The following is an 18,003-nucleotide window of genomic DNA, read 5'->3' as shown; positions in this document are numbered from 1 at the left end:
TTTTGGGATAAGTCAGAAATCATCCTTTCTTTAATTGAGAAGTGATTTGGGATTATTACCTTTGCTTTTGGGAAACCCTCGTGGCCAGGGGACAGAGGGGGTATATGTCAGTGACTAAGACCACCACCCAATCCTTTTGTAGCTGGGAAAGGGTACCTCCTGCACAGGTGACTGGGATTGTTTCCTGTCTCCTAGGCCAGCAAAAAGGAGCGCTTCCTCCAGGTGCAGGCCATGATGTACGACCTGATGGAGTGGCGGTCCCAGCTCCTCTCAGGAACGCTGCCCAAGGACGAGCTGAAGGAACTGAAGCAGAAAGTCACGTCCAAAATCGACTATGGCAACAAGTAAAAGCTCTTCCCTCTGAAAAGATGCTTTCTCCCCCTACCCACCCACTTCTTCCCTCCCTCCCTCCCCAGAAGCTTGGTTTCATTTTTAGATACCAGTTGGCCACTTTCTATTTGGGAAGAGGCTGTTACCAAGGTTGTGCTTGTGTGCCTTTGTCATCACCCCCCTGGGACCCAGCACAGGCAAGCGGAGAGCAGGCTTGCTTATGCAGTAGTTATTACCCAGCTGAGAGATTTAGGACACTCATTTAACCTACTTCCGAGGGGCTGGGGAGCGCAGTCATGCTGGCTCACTTTTGGCTTAGTTGTCATTTTATTCCTGCATTTACAAAACTGGTCCTTAAATCCCAGTGTGAGATTTAACGTCCTTCCCCATCCTAAATTATCTAAGCCCCATACTGTCAGCTAACTCATGCACAGTTACAAAAGCATTTCCTCCAAAGGGAATAGCAGAGATTGATTGGAGTTTGAATGTTGTGAAGTTAAGGAGAACATGAAACAATTTTTTGAGGCAGGGAAACCTACTGGTAATAATAATAGTGGTAATAATATTTTAACTAACATTTAATCTGGGCTTATTATGCACCAGGCATGCTAAGTGCTCTGCATGCACTGTCTCATTTAATTCTTATAACAACTCTATGGGGTATGCAATTGTAGTGTCCTCATTTTTTTCAGATGAAGAAACTGAGGCTCTTAAAGAGGTTAAATCATTGATTTGCAGTCACACATGTAGTAAGTGGAAGAACCAGCATTTAGTTCCAGGCTGCCTGGCTCCAGAGTCCATGGGCCTCACCACTATGTGACTTGGAGAGCATTTGAGAGCTGTAAAGGCCTCCCTCCCCTCCAAATGCCTTACTCATTTGTTTATTCATCCTAACAACAAATGAGTGTTGAGCACTTATGATTGGACGGATTTCCTGCTACGTGTGGAGGCCATAGAAATGAAAGTTTCTGTCCACTACAGGACCACAGCCTAATTAGGACTGAACTCCAGGGAAACTATTGATATGTATTGTTGTCAGTTTGATGGCTTAGGAAAAAGATGTTCTTAAGTTGATTGCAGAAGGGAGTCAAGGAAGGCTTCTGGTGGAGGTGACTCCAAGCTGAATTTTGAAAGTTAAAAGAAGTGGGTCAGAGTGCCCACTTCTTTAAATACCCAGACTGCAAAGTGGGCCACAAGTCTGGAACTTCCCTGAGGAGGAAGTAGAAAGAGCTGATGCAATGAGAATAAGACCATTTCCTAGCAGCCAGGCTTTCTTGCTTTTGTCATATGCACTTGGGAGGAGATCCAAAGAGGAAAGCCAATGGGTCCAACTTACAGCTGCTGTCCATCCCAGGAGCCCAGGCCTTCTGCCGGTGCCTTGGCTGGCAGCTGCCAAGCGTGTCCAAATCTGCTTATAATGCACAGGGCCCCAGAGTGACAGGACGACAGGTTTGCCGCGCAACTGCCGCCGCCATTGGTGCGGTGGCATCTGAGCACAGCCACAGCTGGGAGTGTGGGAATTGAGGGAGTTTTGCTGCTTTACAGCCATGGCATCTGTGACCTTCAGTTGTTGTGTCCTCCTGGAGGCTCCTGAGAAAAAGGACCAAGGGTGGAAGGAGTGGTCCGGCTCATGGGAAGCCTTTCCTGGGTTAGGGGCTCTTGCAGACCCTGGGCCTCCTGCACAGTAGTTGCCTCCCTTCTGGCCTGTCTCTCCCGCTGTGCTGGAAGCTCCTCCAAGACAGCAACTGTCTAACTCATGGCTGTGTGCCAGGGACAGGGTCTGCACACAGTAGGTGCTCAGTGAGTCTTCACTGAAGGAACGCATGAGTGATGGTAATGGAAGAAAGAGGAGAGAACAGGCCCTCCCTCCATCAGCCTGCCTCTGCGGCATGGCCCACCCAGCCCTGTGCTTTTAGTTTCATGCAGTTCCCTTTGGGGAAGTGAGAGATACCCTCAGAGACTGAGGCCCTGGGCTGAGGGGCCCCTTGCTTCTCGCCTCCCTTCCCCGATGACTTCAGCTGAAAGTGAGAGAGAATTGTGCACCTTGGATTAATACCGACTCAGAGCTCTGATCTGGGGTGCAGCAAGTGGCTTCCTGAGAGTCAGAAGGCTGGACTCTGGCTAGAGTGTGGCTGTGAGGTCAGGGAAGCATGACCGGGTGCTGAGTGCTCACAGAGTGACCAAAATCAGCCCATTTCCTCCCCAACTCACTCCATTCCTGCATTGAGACAATTTTGTTGAGCACCAGAGTGGCCCCAAGGACATTTATAAAATGCATCCTTTATACATACAGTGGGGCCTTGACTTACAAGTTTAATTTGTTCCGTGATGGAGCTCGTAACTCAAATTACTCGTATGTCAAATCATAAAGTGAACGAGTGAGACACGTGATGATGGGCTGATGTTGTGGCATTCACTGTGACATTCGCTGCGCCAACTAGTGGTGGGGTATCTGAAGCTGGCTCGTAACTCGAATTTTAGCTCGCAACTCAAAGCAAAAATCGGCCGAGAGATGGCTCATATCTCGAAAAACTCGTTAGTCGGGACACTTGTAAGTCAAGGCCCCACTGTATTTCACAACAACAAAAAGCCAGCAGTTTTAAGCACTTTCCATGTATTAACTCATTTAAGTGTCAGGACAGGTCCCCATTTCTCAGATGATTAGGTCATTTTGCCCGCCCAAAGTGCACTGGCATTTGAACCAGGATGCTTGATTCCCACTGCATTCTACTGCCTCCGGATGCTTGATTAGAGAAGAGAAGAGAAGAGAAGAGAAGAGAAGAGAGAGAGAGGAGAGAGAGAAGAGAGAAGAGAGAGAAGAGAGAGAAAGAGAAACAGACATCTGAGAGAAGAGAGAGAAGAGAGAGAGGAGGAAGCATGAGTGAGAAGGTGGGAGGAGGCAGGGGTGGGAGGCAAGACTAGTAGGAATTATTCAGTGAAGAAGAATTGCAGAAGACAGGGAGAGAGAATTGCAGAGAGAGAGAGAGAGAGAGAGAGAGAGAGAGAAAGAATATGAATGAATGCAGGAGAGAGAGAGAAGAGAGAGAATGAATGCAAGGAGAGCTGTGGACCAGAACCTTGAGGGCCTGAGAGCCAAGTGGAGAAGTTTGCATTTGTCCAGGGGGCAATGGGAAACCACAGAAGGAGCCATTTCTGTTTTCTTTATCTTAATTTTTTTTATTTTTAGAAAAATGCATACAGTGGGGGCTTCTTCCCTCACCTTCATCTTGGGTTCACTTTCTTGAACAGAAGAGAGCACTGGGGCCACCTCCTAACAGAAAATGTCAAAATGGTCAGTTCTCCAAAACAAATCGTCTGCTGTCCTGTGAGGGGCAGCCCTTCTGATCCTGAGTCGTGGCAATCGCAGCAGTCCCGCCCCTGGACTACTAAAGCTCCCAGCTTCAAGTGAGACTGGCAATGGATTGGCTCTCTGTGTCCAAAGAGTGAGGGAGGAATCCTCAAATGACCCCTCCGACACCCAGGGTAGCTGCACCTGGAAGGATGTTTTATTCATACATGTTAGAACTGAATCCACTTTGATAAATTTTGAAGAGAAAGAGCTAGAGAGATCTTGGCATTAAATTATGTATGGGCGAGGCTCCATCTTTTCCGAGGCCATGTGAGCCTCTGCTCGGCATTAGCTGAATGCATTTGTTCCCCCTGAGCACGGCCCGTTCTGCACCGTGGCTGCCCAATATTATGAGTCATATCTAGTGGGAAGTTAATTTCCTAATGAATGTGGACAAACGGGTGAACCTTGGCTCCCTTCTGTTTGCATTTGGCTGAGATGAGAGACGTGCCTCTCAATCCGATTCTCAAATAATAGATGAAAGTTTAGTCTCCTTCATTTGTCTTTGCTCTCCTTCCCCAATCTGGTACCCAGTAGTGGTGCCTAAGCAGGACCACTATTGGCCTTCTCAGAATCTCCATCAGCCTACTTCCCCTAGGGACAACTGAGGCCCTCCATCTCATCATAAAGTGCAAAAGCACCTTCAAATTAGGCCTCTGCAAACCTTACCATAATGTTCTCCAGGCCCATCCATGCTGTTGCGAATGGTAAAGAGTTCTCTCTTTTTTATAGCAGCATAGTATTCCATTGTGTAGATGTACCATAGTTTTTTAAAAATTATTTATTGTTTAAAGCAGTGGTTCTCAACCTTGGCTGCACATTAGAATCACCTGGGAATCTTTTTAAAATCCTGATTTCTGGGCTTCATCCTCCAGAAATTCTGTTTCTTTGTTACTAATGTTGTGGCCCCACCCCATAACAAAGAAACAGAATTTCTGGAGGATGAGAGGCCCAGAAATCAGGATTTTAAAAAGATTCCCAGTTATTCTAATGTGCAGCCAAGGTTGAGAACCACTGGTTTAAAGTATTACATGAGTCTCCTTCCCCGCCCCCCATTGACCTCTCCCCCATCTCCCCTCCCACAAGCACAAGTCCTCACCCCCCCCCACTGTCTGTGTCCATTGATTTTGCTCATATGCATGCATACAAGTCCCATGTCCTTTGGTTGATCTCTTACCTCCTCACCCCCCGCCTTCCCTCAGGTTGTACAGTCTGTTCAATGCTTCTATGTCTCTGGTTCTATTTTTGTTCATCAGTTTATGTTGTTCACTATATTCCACATATGAGTGAGATCATGTGATATTTAGCTTTCTCTGACTGGCTTATTTCGCTTAGCATAATGCTCTCTAGTTCCATCCATGCTGTTACAAATGGTAAGAATTCCTTCTTTTTTACAGCAGCTTAGAATTCCATTGTGTACATGTAATTTGCCACAGTTTTCTGATCCACTCATCTGCTGATGGGCACTTAGGCTGTTTCCAAATCTTAGCTGTTGTAAACTGTGCTGCTGTGAACATAGGGGTGCATATATCCTTTCTAATTGATGTTTTTGTTTTCTTGGGATTTTTTGATTTGCATCTCTCAGATGATTAGTGACTTTGAGCATGTTTTCATATGTCTCTTGGCCTTCTGTATGTCCTCTTTCGAAAAGTGTCTATTTAGGTCCTTTGCCCATTTTTTGATTGGATTGTTTATCTTCCTTTTGTTAAGTTGTATGAGTTCCCTGTAAATTTTGGAGATTAAACCTATCGGAGATAACATTGGCAAATATATTTTCCCATGCAGTGGGCTTTCTTGTTGTTTTGTTGATGGTTTCTTTTGCTGTGAGAAGCTTTTTATTTTGATGTAGTCCCATTTGTTTATTTCTCCTTAGTTTCCATTGTCCTAGGAGCTGTATCGGTAAAGATATTGCTACCACATATGTCTGCTATTTTGCTGTCTATGGAGTCTTCTAAGATTTTTATGGTTTCCCATCTTGAGTTTAAATCCTTTATCCATTTTGAATTTATTTTTGTGTATGGTGTAAGTTGGTGTTATAGTTTCATTGTTTTGCATGAATCTGTCCAATTTTCTGAACACCATTTAATGAAGAAACTATCTTGACTCCATTGTATGCTCTTGCCTCCTTTGTCAAATATTAATTACACATATGGCTTGGGTCGATTTCTGGGTTCTCTGTTCTGTTCCATTTTCCTATGTCTGTTCTTATGCCAGTACCAGGCAGTTTTGAGAACAGTGGCTTGCGGTATAGCTTGATGTCTGGTACTGTGATCCTTCCAACTTTGTTCTTCTTTCTCAGGATTGCTGCGGCTACTCAGAGTCTTTTTTTTTTGTCCCCATATGAATTTTTGGAAAGTTTGTTCTAGGCCTGTGAAACATGCTGTTGGTATTTTAATGGGGAGTGCATTGAATCTATAGATTGCTTTGGATAGGATGGACATTTTACTGATGTTGATTCTACCAATCCATGAACATGGTATATTCTTCCATTTGTTTATGTCTCCCTCTATCTCTTTTTTCAACATCCTGTAGTTTTCCGAGTTCAGGTGTTTTACCTCCTTAGTTAAGTTTATTCCTAGATATCTTAATTTTTTTGTTGCAATGGTAAATGGGATTGTTTTTGTTTGTTTGTTTGTTTTTCTTTCTGTGAGTTCATTGTTGGTGTATAAAAAAGCCTTAGATTTCTGGGTGTGAATTTTGTATCCTGCTACATTGCCAAATTCATTTATTAAATCTAGTAGTTTTTTTATGGAGTCTTTAGGGTTTTCTATGTACAATATCGAATAATGACAGTTTTACTTCTTCTTTTCCAATTTGGATGCCTTTTATTTCTTTTTCTTGTGTGATCTCTATGGCTAGCACTTCTAGTACTGTGTCAAACAGGAGTGGTGAAAGCAGGTATTCCTGTCTTGTTCCTGTTCTTAGGGGAAATGGTGTTAGTTTTTGCCCATTGAGTATGATGTTGGCTGTAGGTTTGTCATATATGGCTTTTATTATGTTGAGGTATGATCCCTCTATTCCCACTTTGCTGAGAGTTTTATCAGGAAAGAGTGTTGCATTTTGTCAAATGCTTTTTCTGCATCTATTGATATGATTATGTGGTTTTTACCTCTCGATTTGTTTATGTGATGTATCACATGTTTATTGATTTGTGAATATTATACCATCCTTGCATCCCATGGCCATTACCTTTTTATAGACACTTTTCTTCAACACTTTTTTAATGCAAATAATGCTGCAACACACATCCTCATTTCAGTGTAAGGTGTTTCTCTAAGTTCAATATCTCAGGAAATATACATTAATACACATGCCACAGTCCCTCCTAAGGAGGCTGTGCTGCATCAGTGTGACTCCCAGCTATGCACAAGGCTGTGGGTATAGAGCTGTTCTGTGGGAGTCTATGATCCTAGAAATCAGGTGAACTTTCTGGTAGAAACTCCTCGCCGATGTCCCAAAGGCTTCAGCCTCTTGTGATTTATCCTCCCCTCCCATTTTGCTTTTCAGAATCCTTGAGCTTGATCTGATTGTCCGAGATGAAGATGGAAATATCGTGGAGCCTGATAACACCAGCGTCTTCAGCTTCTTCCATGCACACCAGGAAGCAACTGAAAAAATCACAGAGCGTATCAAGGAAGAAATGGTGAGCTTTGTGAAACAGGCTTTGACCAAGATGGGCAGGCATTCAGTACATCATAAACTTAAAATAATAGGCTAATTAACCAGACTATTTTCCCTATGGACAGAGATGATCAGTAACCACACACATTTTACTGTGGTTTTGTACTGGGATCTGTAATTCATTCTGTATCCATCCCATAGGAAGTTTAATGCCAGCAAATTTCCTGTTCTCATAGAACTTTATAGCCCAGAGAGGAGAAAAGAAGAAAGGCAGTAAAAAAGTAAATAAACAAATGGAACAATTAATTACAGGTGATAGTAAGTTTCTAAAAGGCAATAAACTAGGGTTATGTGAATCAGTGAACCAGGAGCTATTTCAAAAGGTACCATGAAGAAAGGCTCTCTCAGCAGTGACATCTGAGATGACACTTGAATAATGCGAAGGATCAGGCCTGGGAAGAGCTAAGGACAAAGTGTTCTATGCAGAGAGAAGAGCAAGTGCAAAGGCCCTGAGGTAGGACTGAGTTCTGAATGTTTGAGAAGTAGAAAGACCAGTATGGATGGAGTATGATGAGTAGTGTGAGAGTGTAGGCAATGCCTTGGAGAAGCCAGTAACAGGAGCCAGGTCTTATAGGACCTGAGGAGTCATGCAAAGGGCTAAGATGTTATTTCAAGTGTGGTAGGAAGCCAACAAAGATGTCAAGAAAGCAATCTTTTCAAGGTTAACATCTGATTCATAATTAAAAATGATTTTAACCACAGTATTTGAAAGCAACCTTATTTTTAGATTTATTGAGATAGAATTTTCACACAATAAAAATTAACTTATTTAAACTAGTCTAATGAATCTTATTAATACATAGTGTTGGGTAAACTCTACCACAATCAAAATATAGAGTGGTTGCATTACCCTAAATGTTTCTTTGAGTTCCTTTATAGTCCATCCCCTTCTACATCTCCAAGCCCTAGGAATTTCTAATTTGCTTTTCAAATCTTTATCAGATATACATTTTGCAAATATGTTTCCACCCAGTCTATTAGGCCTGGCTTTTGATTTTCTTAAATGTGTCATTTCATAAGCAAATGTTTTTAGTTTGATGAAGTTTCTTTAAGCAATTTTTTTCTTTTACAGTTTGTGCTTTTATGACACTAATTTCATGAGGAAGGCTGGGTCAGTCAGTGGTGGGAAACCAAGATGGGAAAATCAAAGCCAAGAGAGGTTAAAATCAAGGCAGTGTAGAGTGTAGGCAAGTGACTTTGGCTCAGGTTGCAGAAACTTTGGGTTGTAGAGCTGAAAATACTGCTGAAATTTTCGGGCTCAAAACCTACGTGATTCTCAATATCCTGGACCATCTTTCTGTGTTCTGAGTGGTTCTGGGCTAATTTTCTCTTTCTTCCTCTCACCTCTCAGTCAAAAGATCAGCCAGATTATGGATTGTCTTCCCGGATCTCCTCATCCCCTACCCACAGCCTCTATGTCTTTGTGAGAAATTTTGTGTGCAGAATTGGGGAAGACTCTGAGCTCTTCATGTCTCTGTATGACCCCAACAAGCAAGCCGTCATAAGGTAGGTGTGGTCAGTGTTGCCTGACTTCTCTGCATGTGGAAGGCTGGAGTTGGCGGACCACAGAGCATCTTTTCTTTCCATAAGCACTTGTGCAGAAATTCCCACCCACATAACTGAGAAGAATATGAAATAACTTTTTTTTTTTTTAGGGCATAGAAGTCAGGTGGAAGTATTTCTTACCACCATTTTTTTTCCAGAGTTGGGTTATGGTTTGTAAATAGTTCTGATTTCTGGAAGACAACCAGAAATAACAAGATTCAGAGAGGTAGCATTGGATAGAATAGAAGAACTACTTTAAAATGGGAATTGAGAATGAATGGTGCAAACTCTCTATCCTCCTTAGCAGCAGTGGCCTAAGAAAGAGTATGAGCTCTGGGTTTACATCCTGACATCCCCACTTATTCTTTCTCAACCTTGGGCAGGTTATTACTTTTTCTTCACTCTGGGTTTTCCATATGCACAATGTGAATGCCAACCTCACAGGGTCATTTTTTTCAAGCTTTTATGAGAAAAAAAATCACATGAAGCCCAGGGCTGGCAAACGCTACCCGGGCTCCAAAAGGGAGTGGCTGTGATTATTACTACTTTAATGAACTGTTCTTGAGAATGAAGGAAATGAGGGAAGTTCTAGGTGCCTCAGCTCAAGGAGGGAAAAGCACTTTGGGAATCTCCAGGGAAAGACTTTGGCCCTCACTTCTGTCCCCCTGGCCTCTGCTTCTGGCTCAGACCATACTTCCTCCCAGGTGACCACTGACTATGGCCCCCAATAGGATTAGGGCCAACACATGGTCCTATATTGGAGGTCCTGGTTTATGCATTAGAATAGAGCTGGAGCATGATCTGCTTTTATGGAGAAAATGATGTCTTTCTAGCTTTGATGCCATGACAATGAAATGAGTGCAGGGCTGGTGAATGTGGGGCTTTAGAAAATGATGGCTCTCTTGGAGACACTTGTGAAACATAGAGGGGACTGTCCATCTCAGAAGGCTGAGCTGAGGCCTGTACATGATCTCATTCAATTTCATTACTCTGTGCCACTTGGGTGAGAAATGAGGCTCAAGGAAGCCACATGACTTTCCCAAAGTCACATGTCTTTATAAGTGGCAGAGCTGGGATTTCTACCTGGGTCCATCTGGCTCCAAAGGCAAGGGGGTCCCCAATTTAGCCTGTCACCAAGGCACTTTTCCCTAGGAGTAACATCAGATACCTGAATGGTTTTCACCAGGGTGTCATTTATGGTGCAAAGTTATTCTTTATAGCAAACCAAATCCCTAATATTAGAGAGCCAGCCCAGTTCACCTGGCTAGGCCTCAGTAGACACTGCAAACACGTCTTCCTGCTCCCTGAGAACCTGCCTTGGAAGGGTCTGTGTGGCAGTCTCCTTGCTGCTCCTGTCCGTTGCTCCCAAGGCACCCGTGACAAGATCCTGAAAGCACTAACAGGACCCTCCCTGCCTCTTAGAAAACATGAGGACTCGTCATGACTGAATTGGCAAGGGTGCCTGGCCTGCTGGCCAAGGGATGGATGGCCTGAACCTGTTCTGGGGAGAGAGGCAATGGATCAGCGAGATGGCAGCCCTGTTCCTGATGTGTCACAGCGATGATGTGCTTGCTGGGGCGTGCCTGAGAGATGCCTCTGAGCATGCAGAGACGCAAAACGTTGTCTGTAAGGACCCCTGCTGTCGCTCTGGGTGACAAGGCCCCCTTGGGGGCCTCTGCTAGTAAAGATTTGCATTTCCCACCCCTGATTCTGCTCTCTAAATGCCAACTGCCTTCGGGATGGTGTTGAGTAATGTGACCTACACCTTAGAGCTCGGTTAGCACAGTAGCCCATAATAAGACCTGGTGTTGTTATTTCTTTACACCAAAGCAGCTCTTCAATGCCTGTTCCTCTCCTTTCATGACTGCTAGTTCTTCTTTTTTCTTTTTCTTTTTGCTTGGCCTCACTCCATAGGTTAGCCTTTGCAGTTAAAATGTTGTTCTCATTGAAACATGAGCTGGTTTATTCAGGCAAATTCATGGCAAAAAAGAAAAAAGATCAATACAGAGCCTTAGGCTGGTGGAGACTCAGGATGCGCTCAACACAGACAACCCAGCACTTGCTCTAAATTCCCAGCGCTCAGCCAGATGCTGGTGGAAAGCCTCATTAGTAACTTGGTCTCCAGAGGGCTGGCCGAGTGTATGCAAGAATGCAAAGACATTGCTATAAATATTTAGACAGCATATGTCCTCTACAATATTTGTCATGTGTGTTTACATCTATTTACTTACATTTCCTCTAAGGTTGTCAGCAGCTGTGTCCGGTGTGTGGGAGGGTCTTGTGTCTCAATTTCTCTTTCGGAACACTTAGCTGAAATAAAATTGCTCTCAGCGGAAGTGGCAGCATGGGCAAATGCTCCTCTCAGGCCGCAGTAGGTGATCAGATAGCACAGTGGGATGTGGTGTGAGTGTCGATAAGTCATCTGCTCTGCCTGGGGCCTGAGCTCAGGCAGATCTTGCCTTCCTCCACCTAAGAGTAACTAGCATTACAGAGCCATTGCAACGTGCCAGGTACCCCGGTAAGCATGATGCATTGCCATCATTACCCCATCTTTACAGAGTGGGAAGCTAAACAGCTCTCCCAAGGTCATGAGGTGAGTATGAGGCAGAGGGGGGTTTTGATTCCAGGTTTCTGGCCCTCTTAAACACTTCACTGTGACGTCTATCCATCTAAAAAATTACCCAAGTCATTTCTCATTTTAACATGAGGCTAGTAACCAATTCTATCAAAATCTATTTTAACTTTAAGGAAATCCCCACAATTGCATTTTGTTCATAAAGACTGGCTCTGTTAATTAATATTTAATTGAGCAAAATACAGGCATTTAACTCATTTTCTTTTTTTGATTCTGAAACTTTTCTGAAAAATAAAATAAGTGAGAGACATGTTGCCGAAAGAACATAAAGGAAGAGTAGAGGGTTTTATCTGAAAGGGAATTTGCATTTCCCCGAATGTACAGACCACTGCTTTGAAGTTATTTTTACCCAGCTACCTGTTGGGGAACTTTTTAACCTCGGCTTCAGTTTTTAAACCATTGATACCCTTGCCGCCAATGCTCCAAATGGCAAATTAGAAGAAGCGTTAACAGAAAAGCAGGTGTCTTACCTTGTTTCTGAACCATTCTTGCTTTTATCTCTGCTACCTTTTCAAGTCATACCCCACCAGGCGGCATAGACGCATTTCTCACAGATGAATACGGGAGCACGCATGCTGGGGCTGAGGTGGAGAGGCAGCTGTGGGTCGTGGTGATAATTTGCAGTTTCATCTACTAGGGAAGTTATGGGGGAGTTCAGTTGACTGACTATTGAAAATTGCTAAGGAAGCCTGTGGAGGCTTGCCTTTCTCTCTTTGCAGAAATCAATATGACTGCCTAATGAAGTCCAGGCGGCTCACTCAAACACTCCTGTCTGACGCTGGTGGGCTCCTGTGGGAACGGGCCCTTTAGGGATACCGACTTCTCCTCTGCTCCAGGGGCACCAGGCCTTGGCGGAGCGGGGCCAGAGGACAGTGGGGTATATTGGTCATTGGCTCACTTTGGGTCTCAACGACCTTGCTCAGAAAGGGTCATAGGAGAGAAGCTAATGAGGTGAGCTCTGGGCTCAAACATTCAGGGTTCAGATCCAAGCCTCTCCTATCAGCTGTGTGATTTGGGCAGGTTTATTTGTCTATAAAGAGGAATAATAATCCTTCTCGTCAGATTTCAGGTAAACAAAATGGTAGGTGTAAGGTACCTGGTATGCAGTACTTGGTAACAGGAAGGAAACATTAAGAGAAGGCAGACCTACTACAGGGTGAAGCCTGGGCATGAATCAAGGGTGTTCAAGTGGGCAATCCAATGTGGATGCCTGAGCAAGTCTAAAGAGAATTAAAAAAAGGCTCAGATGCCAGGTTGAGAAACCTCTGCTCTTCTGACCAGCTTAAGGTGGGAGGTAGGGCGTGGGGGGCAGTGTGGTGTCATGGTTAAGACTATGCCTTCTGGGCCAGATAGCCAGGCTCAAAGCCCAGCTCAGCTCAGAGTAGCAGGATGACCTTGAACAAGTTACATGATCTCTCTGTACCGAAGATTCTCTGCCTGCAAATGAGGCCAGCTGTGGCACCTTATTCTTGTGACTATCAAGTGAGGTAATCTACATAATAGGTGTTCATTACTGTTGGCCATCTTTCCTGGAAAGGTAGAGCGATCTCCAGGCTTGACTCCCGCCTGGTGGATGCTCATAGGCATCTCCCGTGAGGTGGCCTCATAGGTGTGGCACACTTTCTGGCGAGTTCCCATCATGGTGACATTTGTTCCTCAGGTGATTCCTGCAAAGTAGATAGGGCCTGTGTTATGAGCCTGAGGTCCCTCCTGCTGAAGTGTGCCTGCCAAGGCCAACTCAGCCTTAAAGCCTCCAGTTTCCTGATTCCTGCTCAGATGTGCTCAGCTGACGGTGTCAGCAGAGCCTCCTGACTGTTAACTGGGGTTCCGGGGGTAGGCAATGGGGAAAATTGCTTACTTGAGACATACACAAATCTATATTTTCCCTAAAACAAGGCTCAGTCCCAATCACGATGCTCTCTAGACACATTTGGCAATGTCCAATTTATCTCTGAAGGGTTGAGGGTCTTAGGCCTTTCTCAGAATAATACTGAGACTTTTCTCCACCTTAGTCAAGATTTTTCATCATCTGAGGCACTGGCTGGGTAGCTCAGATCCCGGTCAGGACACAACCAATGAATGTATAAGTAAGTAGAAGTAAGTAGTACAACTCTCTCTCTCTCTCTCTCTCTCTCTCTCTCTCTCTCTCTCTCTTCCTCTCTCTCTAAAAAAAAAAAACACCAATACATAAAATTTTAAAAAATGTTTTTTTTCATCATCAGGACAGTTTTGTGGGATTCCGTTGCCTGCCATACAGCAATTCTACTTTCACCAGAGATAGATGTGTATCTTTAGATTTTATGAGCTAGATGGAATTCACTGGAGCCACAGAAACTCTAAGCCCATAAATGTCACCAAATATAAATCTTGGGTGGCTGGAAAGCATCTAGGTTGTTCTAGAAGGAACACTAGGCAAAGAGTAGAGGGTCTGAGATGTAGTCCAGCTCTGCTACTTGTGGGCAAGTGACTTAACCTCTCAGGGCCTCAGTTTATTCAGTTGTGAAATGGGGATAATGATGGTAATCATGATAAGTGAGGTCAGGTGTGGAAAGGACTTAGCACAATGCTAGACAAAATGCACTCTTTGAAGGGTTAGAAAAAGCTCAGAAGCATGTTTTTAGTTTATTGCCCCGAGAATTTATTGCCCGAGAATTTCTGAAAGGCTTCCTCCCTGTGAGTGTCTTTCTTTATTTCCAGTTCTCTGGTTCTCCTTATGATGATTACTTATTTATTTATTTATTTATTCATTATTTATTCATTATTTATGTATTGTTAATCCTCACCTGAGGATTTTAGAGAGAGTGGAAGGGAGGGGGAGAGACACACAGAGAGAACATTGACGTGACAGAGACACATTGATTGGTTGCCTTCAGCTTTTGCCCTGACCAAGGCCTGGGATCGAGCCTGCAACCAAGGTATGTGCCCTTGATCAGAACTGAACCCAGGATCCTTCTGTCCTCGGGCTGACACTCTATCCATGGAGCCAAACCTACTAGGCTCTTGTTTTTGTTTTTAGAGATCAGTTTGAAAGGGCACTGTATCCTTACTTTGAAATAGACTCAGTTTGGCTGCAAGTACGACCCGTCAGTATTAAACTGAGCTCCTCCTTTCCCTGTGGCTCAGAAGTAAAGTGGGCGCTCTGCACACACAAGAGGGGCGGGATTCTGGGCCCACACGCGGCCAGCTGGGCCATTCAGTCCTGGGAGGAGTCCTGGGAGGCGGGCTTATTGGAGAATCTGGTAGAATCTGGTGAGAGGCCTGGACTCTCAGACGATACAAATGCCCAGAGCACACAGTTTTGCAATTTGGGGGTTTGGAGCTGCAAACCCAATCCTCACATCCCTGAGTCTCTATAGACTGGAGGTTAAAATCTGCTGCTCTTGTATAAGAACCCCACTTAAGCCCTTCTGGGTGATCCTGGCTCAGATCTGTTTGGTGGTCAAATAACTAGAATGAACAGAGAGAGAGATCAGGGGTTGGTATACTCCATAAAGAGGTAATTCCTGTTGCCCTTGTTGGTTTGGCTCAGGTTTTATTCTGGTTAAGGGCACGTACCTCGGTTGCAGGTTCGGTCCCGAGCCGCGGTTGGGGCATGTGCAGGAGGAAACTAGTTGATGTTCTCTCTCACATCTATGTTTCTCTCTCTCCTCCTCCTCCCTCCCTTCTACTCTCTCTCTAAAGATCAATGATATCCTTGAGTGAGAATTTAAAAAAAAAAGGATAGGTAATCCCTGTTACTTGGAGGGTGACTTTATGGCAAGGAATAAACAGCCTACACAGGTATGCTTGCTCTGCCCTCACTCTGCTCAGAACATCCTTGTGCATTTCTGCTCAGAGCCTAGGAATTTCCTTCAAGATCCTTCCTGAGTCCTCAGCTGGAACTCAAATGCCTCTTCTCTGTGCAAATACATGTGTCTGTCATCACATTGCATTGCTTAGTGACATGTCCGCCCATCTAATGATCCCTCCATTGAACAGAACCCTCATGCCAGCTTTAATATCTGACTTATTCCCATAACCCAGAGCTCAGGAGGGGCCTGGTTCCTGGAAGATGCTTCCTAACCATGGGCTGCCTCAGCCCCCTATGCCCCTGTCTGTCTGAAGCCTGAGCTCCTCCCTCCCCCTTCCCAGGTCCCTCGGGCACTTTGGTGTGATAGCATCAGAAATCCATCAGCACAGCAACTGCCTGACTGATGGGAGCCTGTTTGTAAACTTTGTGCACAGTCAGACTCAGGAAACAATAGGATTAATCAGACTGGCAGGGAGCAGGGACTCTGGGACCAGTCACCATTGCAGTAGGGCCTCTGCGTCCGCCCTGGCGCGCTCCTGCGGTCTCCAGAATGCAAGTAATAGGATTTCTGCAGTTAAGCATCTGTCACCTCGGGTCTGGGGACATGCATATACATCTATAATGTAGAAGGCCATGTGGGTACCTGGTAGGAGGGCTGGGAGAAGCAGGGTTTTCCCAGGTCCTAAGGCCAGCCTCGGCCTTGGGACCAAAATTACCCAAGCCCAGAAAAGGGCAGTTCTGTAGAATTCTCTCTCTCTCTGTTTTCCCCCTCTTCTGTCAGAATGCAATCTGCGTGGGAGCAGGGGACAAGCCTATGAATGAATATTGGTCCATAGTGTACTATCAAGTCAAACAGCCACGGTGGATGGAAACAGTCAAGGTAATAATAATACATTATAATAATAGCAGCTAATACATATCTGGGGCTCAGAGGCACCTCCCTGGGATCTGGAGCAATATCCCACAGGTGTCGGTGGCGCACCGGGCTGTGGAAATGGCGGGCCCGTGGGTGAGCACTCTGGCTCTCTTGCTCTCTCTCCACTGGCCGAGGGCCTGGCCACCGTGCAGTTGTCAGATGGTCCTCTCGTGGGTGGTACCCAGCCCACCAAGCTGTGTCCTGACATCAGCAGTGAGGAGTGACAGAGCTTGTGAGGCTACACAAGGCCACTTAACACCTGAAGGATAACCTGCTGGAGGGACCTCAGAGGGAAGCGGCATTAATCACAGATATTCACATTCCTAGATGGTCACACTAAGCAGAAGGGAAAGCCAGGCACTGGAGGAAGAGTTGGGAATTCATTCAGGGAACAGGGAAGCCTGGTCCCAGCTTCAAATAGCTCTGCCTGTAAGGAGCAGCAGGTTTGACTTCCCCTGTGCTCTGAACCCAAACTCAGATGTTCACATGACTCAAGTTTCAGAGGTATATGCAGACCCTGAGGTCCTTAACAACTTTCTTAAAAATGCTCAGTTTCTTAAAAATGATGACCTGCCCAGCTTTGGGGTCACAAGCTATTGAACCAGAAGCTATTGAACCAGGGCAGGGGGTGTCCTCTTCTCTGTGTTCATTTGCACCCCAGTTATACCTCCTTGTTGGTCCTTGTAAACAAAACTAGGCGCCGCCCCATGGGGGCCACAGTCCAAAGAAGGGACTTACACGAACACAGCCAGGGCCTCCTCACATGATTGTAGCTTATAGTAACCACTCAGCGTGCAGGAGAGAATGGAGTGGACTGCAGCTGCTCATGAGGCCCTCAGGTCTTGTGTTCTGTCTGAAACACCCAAATGGGGACCTCTGCAGGCTCCATGTTAATTTTCTGGAATGGAAAGCGCCCCAAGTATGCATCTGTTTGGGTTTTAATGGTCTTCTATACAATGTAAACGTGCCCCTTTTTAAACACCAAAATGGTTTCTCACAGCTCGCTGAGCTTCTCTGCCGAGGCCTGAATTGCACATTACAGAGAGAGCTGTAGGCTTTGTGGGAGATTTACTCAAATGTTATTGGATTCCAGCATTTTTATTAATTTTCATAAATGGGGGTCCTCAAGCACGCCCCCTAACGACTATTGCTAATTTGCTAAGCCCTGCTGCCATTGCCCGAACTCCTGTGGTGAGCCAGGAAAGTGTGTGGTGTGCAGTCTGCAGCACATCAAACCCTGGGCTGAAGTTATGTGACTTTTATATCAATTTGGGAGATTCATTTCCCCTTACTATAATTTACAGATCTCTTTTCATTGACTGGGATTGCAATTTGCCAAATGGATTACATTTGGTACTTTATTTTCTCTTCATAGCTAGTCCTTATGTAATTTATTTACAGTTCATCAGGCTTGATGGGTGGGTGGTAATAAATCAGCGTGCAGGGCCCTCCAGTAAATGGCCAGGCTGCTTTGAGGGGTGGGGGAGTGGCGTGTAACGCATGGTCTCCTGAGCTCTGGTTTCTGCCTGCGGAGGTGGCTGTCCCCATCGAAGGCATGCAGAGGATCCATCTGCGATTCATGTTTCGACATCAGTCATCCCTGGAATGTGAGTACAACCAAGTGGCATCTGGGGCGAGAGGAGGGGGATAGCCGGGTGGCCCATGTGTCCTCCTCTTTCCTGACCTCACAATGCTACTTCCAGCTAAAGATAAAGGAGAAAAGAACTTCGCCATGTCCTACGTGAAGCTGATGAAGA

The 18,003-nt window shown here is 45.1% G+C and overlaps 1 protein-coding gene across 2 annotated transcripts in view; it reads left to right on the top strand.

The window, feature by feature from the left end:
- Positions 1 to 18,003, top strand: part of LOC102434047 (dedicator of cytokinesis protein 2-like) — a 26,861-nt gene extending 8,858 nt beyond the window's left edge. For both annotated transcript variants that reach the window (XM_014447169.2, XM_023746051.1), the window contains 6 exons: positions 196 to 344; positions 7,187 to 7,322; positions 8,712 to 8,866; positions 16,112 to 16,210; positions 17,781 to 17,853; positions 17,950 to 18,003. In XM_014447169.2, coding sequence (XP_014302655.2) covers positions 196 to 344; positions 7,187 to 7,322; positions 8,712 to 8,866; positions 16,112 to 16,148 — 477 coding nt within the window. In that variant the 3' untranslated portion in view covers positions 16,149 to 16,210; positions 17,781 to 17,853; positions 17,950 to 18,003. The remainder of the gene's footprint in view (positions 1 to 195; positions 345 to 7,186; positions 7,323 to 8,711; positions 8,867 to 16,111; positions 16,211 to 17,780; positions 17,854 to 17,949) is intronic.

Source organism: Myotis lucifugus, unplaced genomic scaffold, assembly GCF_000147115.1.
Source record: "Myotis lucifugus unplaced genomic scaffold, Myoluc2.0 scaffold_623, whole genome shotgun sequence".
In the NCBI taxonomy this organism is placed as follows: Eukaryota; Metazoa; Chordata; class Mammalia; order Chiroptera; family Vespertilionidae; genus Myotis; species Myotis lucifugus.
This window is presented reverse-complemented; position numbering and strand designations above follow the sequence as displayed.